The sequence below is a fragment of the Sinocyclocheilus rhinocerous genome, unplaced genomic scaffold, assembly GCF_001515625.1.
Source record: "Sinocyclocheilus rhinocerous isolate Xijiao unplaced genomic scaffold, SAMN03320098_v1.1 scaffold1785, whole genome shotgun sequence".
NCBI lineage: Eukaryota > Metazoa > Chordata > Actinopteri > Cypriniformes > Cyprinidae > Sinocyclocheilus > Sinocyclocheilus rhinocerous.
In genome coordinates, this window is record NW_015627538.1 from 876,043 (window position 1) to 883,186 (window position 7,144).

The window sequence follows — 7,144 nt, forward strand, 5'->3', positions numbered from 1 at the left end:
CATAAAAACATTAAAAACAAGCAGGGCTATAACATAACCCATTAAAAAAACTCACACCATGTCTACACCGCACGCGAGTGGCGCGATCCGACAAAAGACAATAGAACCCAGTGATGTTGTCTACACTGGATGCGGCGCGACACGATCCCCATCAGTAAACTGATGCCTCGTTCTATTTATGACGAACTGTACTGACACTACGTTCAGATGATTTGCAACTGTAGTGTCAACAAGTGTAGACAGACTTTTAGCGCAGCGGGGCACGGCAAGACAACTCTCGCCACGTAGTGTAGACAGTGTGTAGACACGGTCAGACAGTGTCTGCTCTATTACAAATAATATGCTTGTTTCTGTATGACATAATTGTTCATTAAAACACTGATATTCTGGTCTATAACTCCTCCCCGAACTTCCTTCTGCCCTGTATCTTGGTCTCATTGGCTGTAGGTCATCGCCGATGCAGTTTTCAGTCAGAAATCATTGCACACAGCGTGATTGTGAATCGCCGACAGCTCCAGATATTTAGCATGCCAAATATTTTGTGGGCATCGGCGACGTGTCGGTGATTCCCTCAGATCGCGTCTTTGATAATTCACACTGCGTGATTGTCACTCGCGGGAACAAGCACCGATTTGCCTCCGATTTCGGGCATTTGTCTGCGATTTCGCAAAACCTGTCGGTGAGTGAAAAACCGGGCTAAAATCGTGCAGTGTGAACGCGGCATAACTGCGGAGTTGCCAGTTTTAATCTCTTAACTCCGAATGTGCACTTGGCTCCCATGAAAAAGTCTTACAAACATTACAGTCTTACAAACATTTACAAACTGTATCCGGTATGATAAGAATGTTATGTTACATTTTATGTTATGTTACGTTATGTTGCATTTTCACTGTTTACAATGGCAGGGCCTGCCATCTTGTCTTTTTGGCTTGTTGTTTCTGTTTGCACTTTAACCCCAAGGGGGAAATCCAGATCAAATCCCAGAAGGGAAAATCAAAACAAAATAAAGTTAAAACTTGTTTTGAACAATTTCTTTGTCATCTGCAGATTGATTTTAAGTAGGGGGGGAAAAATCGATTTAAATCGTAAATCTGATTTTTTGTGAAAAAATGGGGGATTTTTTTTTTAGGCCATATCGCCCAGCCCTAGTGTGAGTGCAATCTCTATAAAATTATTTCTGAAATTTCTTATAGGTGGGGGAACCCTAATTGTTGGGTTTTGTAGGATGAAATTCATGTTTTTAACTCATTTTCACATTCTTGTCATAGTGCAACACGGGAAACTGAGAGTAAAGACTCTCTCAAGAGCTCCAGCGCTGCAGACCAACAGTCCTACACTAATCCTGTTAGAGAAGAATACGATTTAAAGTCTGCTAAGTTTTCTGAGATGAGCGAGGAGAAACGTGCCAAACTACGAGAAATCGAGGTATACCTAAATGCTAAATGTACTAAACATAATTCTTCACATGCTTGAAAGCTGTTAAAGAGATCTCACTCATTTTTCTTTGTCTGTTGTAGCTTAAAGTCATGAAGTTTCAAGATGAACTTGAATCTGGAAAACGACCAAAAAAATCTGGACCGAGTATTCAAGAACAAGTAGAGCTTTACCGGGACAAGCTACTACAGCGGGTTAGTATGAATTTTTTTGCTTGTTTTGTTTTTGGTATTACTTTACTATTTATTTGGAAACCACTATTTTTGAACATTTTTCAGGAGAAGGAGAAAGAGACAGAGAAAGACAAAGAGAAAGAAAAAGAGAGAAAAGACAAAGAGAAATCTGATGTGTCCCACAAAGAGAAGGACAAAGATGACACCACTCCGGGCAGAAAAGAAAAGTAAGATACCTCAACATTACTTCAGGATTTAAGAAATAGAGACATTTTTTAATACATTTGTTCTTGTGTTTATCTTTAAACAATTTGATTTCCTTCCCAGAAAACGGAGGCATAGTCCCTCCCCCAGTCCCACCCGAAGTAGCAGCAGTAGGCGCGGCAGGTCGCCCTCACCACGATCAGAGCGCTCCGATAGATCCTATACAAAAGACAGCTCTCGATCGTCTTATAAAGACTCTCCAAGAGAAAGTAACCGCAAGTCATCTAAAAGGTAAACTAATAGTATCCTCTCTTAATCTTCATTGTCACAGCTTAAAACTCAATCCTGTGGCTTGTCTTTTCTTGTCTTTGTCTGTCAGTACATGCATGGTTATGGATGCAATAAATTATGAAAGTAATAATCCATCTCATTTTTTAAAATTATTTTAGGTCTCCTTCACCCCCAAGAACACCTAAGAGGTCGCGTAGGTCCAGGTCGAGAACACCCAAAAAATCCTCAAAGAAATCCAGATCGCGGTCACGATCGCCTCACCGTTTTCACAAGAAATCCAAAAAAAGCAAACACTGAGACTTCTGGCTATTATGGGAAGATGCCTGGGTTGTCTTTTGTGCCTCAAATTTGTCCTGTAAATCAGTGTGAAGGACATTCCTTCTCTTACCCCTCCTTTTGAAGCTCACTCACATTGGAGAACAGTGTTCAAGGGTTATGTATAGGGTTGTTTTATAATGTCATTTAGGAGCTTCCTTTGATGTTCAAAGTGTTCGAAAAGAAAATAACTGCAGTGGTTGGGGCAATCCTCCGTCAACATGAAAACTATTGTCTTATCATTTTTTTTTTTTTGGTCATTGTTTTTAGATCCCTTGAAACTGACTTAAATTAAACTAGTGTAAGTTTCAGTTGTATAGATGTTTGCTTTTCAATAAAGACACAATTTATGTGACTCTTCTTTGAAATGGCTTAGTTTTATGTGAATACATCCCAAATAAAAATTTTAAACTGAGTGTATTAAAATAGCTAACTTATTTTAAGATATTTTATAAAAGTTGCATTCTAGGCCAGGGGTTTTCAATCTTTTAAATGCCATGGACCCCCAAATATGATCATCCTAAAATTTAAATAAAAATTGAATTTATGCATTTGGAAAATTTAGTATTCACTATAGTACATCCTTCTCTCCACTCTCTGAGGCAGGAGTCTCTATCATCCTTTCCAATTATTCTACTACTTGTCCGCTTGATCCTATTCCATCTAACCTCCTTCAAGCTATTTCTCCTGTCGTTGTACCTGCACTCACTCACATCGTTAACACATCCCTTCACACTGGTGTTTTTCCCTCAACATTTAAACAGGCTCGTATAACCCCACTTCTTAAGAAACCCACTCTTAACCCAATTCTTTTAGAGAACTACAGACCGGTTTCTTTTCTACCTTTCATTGCAAAAACACTTGAACGAGATGTGTTCAACCAAGTCTCAGCCTTTCTCACACAGAACAACCTGGACAGCAACCAATCTGGCTTCAGAAGTGGACATTTGACCGAGACTGCCTTGCTTTCAGTTGTTTAAGCCCTAAGACTGGCAAGAGCGGCTTCCAAATCTATACTTATTTTGCTGGATCTGTCTGCTGCTATTAATACGGTGAACCACCAGATCCTCCTGTCAACCCTATTGGAAAATGGCATCTCAGGAACCGCACGCCAGTGGTTTGAGTCTTACCTCTCAGATAGATCCTTCAAGGTATCTTGGAGAGGTGAAGTGTCCAAGTCGCAACATCTAGATACTGGGGTGCCACAGGGCTCAGTACTTGGACCACTTCTCTTCTCTGTCTACATGGCATCACTAGGTTCTGTCATTCAGAAACATGGCTTTTCATATCACTGATATGCTGATGACACTCAACTTTACCTCTCATTCCATCCTGATGATCCGACAATAGCTGCTCGCATCTCAGCATGTCTAACAGACATTTCTTGTTGGATGACGGACCATCACCTTCAACTCAACCTGGCTAAGACAGAACTGCTTGTGGTTTCAACAAACCCATCACTTTATCAAAATTTCACCATCCAGTTAGGCTCATCAACCATAACTCCTTCAAAAACAGCTAGAAACCTTGGAGTTGTGATTGATGATAAGCTGAATTTCTCAGACCACATTGCTAAAACTGCCCGGTCCTGCAGATTTGCTTTATACAACATTAGGAAGATCAGGCCCTTTCTTTCAGAACATGCAACACAACTCCTTGTTCAAGCTCTTGTTCTATCCAGGCTGGACTATTGCAATGCTCTCTTGGCAGGTCTTCCAGCCACTTCTATCAAACCTCTACAATTAATCCAAAATGCCGCTGCAAGATTAATCTTTAATGAACCGAAAAGAACGCATGTCACACCTCTGTTCATCAATTTGCACTGGCTACCAGTAGCTGCTCGCATTAAATTCAAGGCATTAATGTTTGCCTACAAAACCACCACTGGCTCTGCACCCATTTACCTAAATTCATTACTTCAGAGTTATGTGCCCTCTAGAAGCTTGCATTCTGCAAGTGAACGGCGTATTATTGTGCCATCTCAAAGAGGCATAAAATCACTTTCTTTTTTTTTTCTTTTTTTTTCTTTCCTCACTTTATTTACAAATTTTCAAGTATTACACATTTTTTAAATATTTCAACAATACAGTTTAGATAACATTTTAACACTAGGTAGGTATAAAGAAAAGGGATCCGAATGAAAAATAGGAAACTAAGAAACTATCAAAATAACAGATACAATCAATTATCCCCAAGTAGTAAGTGCACTAGAATCAAACGTCTAGCCAGAAGTGCTACAAAGGCCACAAAATCTGCCTTGTAACCTATGTGATGAACTAGTAAGGGAAGTGTACCGAAGAGTGCTGTTATCGCTACAGTTTTGATTATTATCCCAACTACCTGAGATATTGTCTCAAATATTTGAACCCAATATCCATGTAAACTTGGGCAGAACCAGAACATATGTGCCAAGGTTGCGGGACTCTGACAACAACGATCACAGATAGGATCAACATCAGAGTAAATTTTAGAGAGTCGGACCTTAGTCCAATGGGTACGGTGGAGTATTTTGCATTGGATCCAACCATGATTGGCACATAAAGATGAGGAATGTACCCTGTATAAGATACTTTCCCATAATTCCTCTGGAATATCTTCTGATAAATCTTCTGCCCACTGAGTTTTTATAGATGTTAGTGAACTTCTATGTAGGGAACATATTTTGTCATAAATATATGAAATCATCCCTTTCTCAATAGACCCCGGTTCTAGGAAAGAGTCCAAGGGAGTTGTAGTGGGGAGACTATGGAATTGAGGATGCTTATCACGGATAAAAATAAAATCACTTTCACTGACTTTTTCATTAACCGTTCCCTCCTGGTGGAATGACCTGCCTTTGGACAAAAGCGTCTGCTAAATGACTAAATGTAAATGTAATGTAGTACTGTACTATTATTGTTTAAATTTGTTTTTGTGAATACATTTGTCATTTTGTACAAAATTGTTATTTAGTTCAATTCTATTTTTATGTTTTTACCCCCCTAAACATTTTCAGGGACCGTAGACTGAAAACCCCTGTTAAAACTACTTATGCATGATTATGCAATGACTTAACGGCGCTCGCGCAGTATAGGAAGTGCGTAGACACCGATCTCACGTCATTTCCGCAAGTACACAAACAAGGAAGAATCGTTTAGTCCATGTTTGGTAATTCTCAAAAATGAGTGCAATAAAGTCCTGCGGGATTTTGATGAGTTTTTGCTGCATACTTACGAGCACATATGCATCTTCCGACGTCTTCGATGGTGTTTTGGGAAACACGGCGTCTTGTCATAAAACATGTCAGATGACTTACAGTTTGCACACTTATCCACGGGTGAGTGCGAGACATTGAACCAGTTACGGCTGTTTACTAACAAAGAAACGTTATTGAGATTTTTAGCCAGTCGTTAGTTTGTGTTTTTAGGAGCTTGTGCGTTGTAATGTTAGAACAATAACAATGAGGAAAGCGGAATTAGACGCGTTTCTTTATTTGGCCTGTTTGTTTTGTGATTAGGAGGAGGCGCTGTATGCCTGTGAGAGAGGATGTCGTCTCTTTTCCATCTGTCAGTTCGTGGGTGACAGCAAGGATCTCAACGAAACCAAAGCTGAATGCGAGTCAGGTAATATTAAAGTATTGTCTGTCTGAGTCCTTACAGCATTCGCTTATCTTTGTGTTGATAACGGTGTGTTTGTGTGTGCTTGACTTCCTGCAGCCTGTCGTGAAGCCTACACCCAGTCAGAGGAGCAGTACGCATGCAATCTAGGATGCCAGAGTCAACAGCCATTTGCAGAGCAAAGAATAGAGGAGGTGTGAAAAACATTTGAATAATTGCTTTACATGTTTACTGTCTTTCAATCGTAAGTTCTACTTGAATTTCACCAGTGTGCTATTTGAAATCACTGTTTGTTTGTTTGTTTGTTTTGGTGGGAAGTTGTTGACCATGATGCCCAGGATCCATCTCCTGTACCCACTGTCTCTGGTGAGGGGTTTCTGGGAAGACATGATGAGCCAAGCTCACAGCTTCATCACCTCATCCTGGACATTTTACCTCCAGGCAGATGATGGCAAAGTGGTCATTTTCCAGGTAATGTCATGATGATGTATTTTGGCGCTTCGTAGTAAAACATTTGGACATCTCTTGTGCAAAGTAAGAAGTAAAACTTATTTCTAAAGTGCCATTGATCAAGATTTTTGCTTTATCTCATTTCTAGTCCGAGCCGCAAGTTCAGTTTATCCCTCAGTTTGAATTCCAGAGAGACGAGACTGAGGAGTCACAGAGCACTTGTGAGCACTTCACATAACACACACAATGTTTTCCTCTATGATTATTAAGCAAGCTTTGGAAAGTGTCACTTCATGACTGTTTTACATGTTTTCAGACTTTAATAATCATAATATCATATATGTTAAAGTGGTTGTTCGGTCGTTCATTGGATGGAAGTGCATCTGAATGCAAAATTGAGGTTGATTGTAAGAAAGGGGTGGGATTTAAGCAGATTAAATTATTGAAGAATCTGACATGTATCACAGAGAGAAGTTTGTAATTTCACTGGATGATCCAGTTATTACATTTTGATAAAAAAAATATGAGCTCCAAAAATTTTTTTAAATATATTTATATATATATATACACACACACACACACACACAGTACACACATATATTATGTAAACAAAAACTTTTATTTTGGATGCAATAAATTGCGATTAATCGTTTGACAGCACTAATATATATATATATATAT

The 7,144-nt window shown here is 39.3% G+C and overlaps 2 protein-coding genes across 6 annotated transcripts in view; both read left to right on the forward strand.

Annotated features, from left to right (window-relative positions):
* Positions 1 to 2,416, forward strand: part of LOC107729248 (U2 snRNP-associated SURP motif-containing protein-like) — a 26,040-nt gene extending 23,624 nt beyond the window's left edge. For 3 of the 5 annotated variants that reach the window (XM_016539692.1, XM_016539685.1, XM_016539709.1), the window contains 5 exons: positions 1,269 to 1,425; positions 1,518 to 1,632; positions 1,711 to 1,834; positions 1,935 to 2,102; positions 2,261 to 2,416. In XM_016539692.1, the coding sequence (XP_016395178.1) occupies positions 1,269 to 1,425; positions 1,518 to 1,632; positions 1,711 to 1,834; positions 1,935 to 2,102; positions 2,261 to 2,399 (703 nt within the window). In that variant the 3' untranslated portion in view covers positions 2,400 to 2,416. The remainder of the gene's footprint in view (positions 1 to 1,268; positions 1,426 to 1,517; positions 1,633 to 1,710; positions 1,835 to 1,934; positions 2,103 to 2,260) is intronic. The other 2 variants (XM_016539718.1, XM_016539702.1) reach the window with 1 other exon arrangement.
* Positions 2,417 to 5,501: 3,085 nt separating this feature from the next.
* The window catches only part of LOC107729271 (transmembrane protein 59-like), a 3,438-nt gene continuing 1,795 nt past the window's right edge, over positions 5,502 to 7,144 (forward strand). The window contains exons 1-5 of the mRNA XM_016539731.1: positions 5,502 to 5,733; positions 5,914 to 6,019; positions 6,113 to 6,207; positions 6,332 to 6,484; positions 6,612 to 6,684. Coding sequence (XP_016395217.1) covers positions 5,578 to 5,733; positions 5,914 to 6,019; positions 6,113 to 6,207; positions 6,332 to 6,484; positions 6,612 to 6,684 — 583 coding nt within the window. The 5' untranslated portion in view covers positions 5,502 to 5,577. The remainder of the gene's footprint in view (positions 5,734 to 5,913; positions 6,020 to 6,112; positions 6,208 to 6,331; positions 6,485 to 6,611; positions 6,685 to 7,144) is intronic.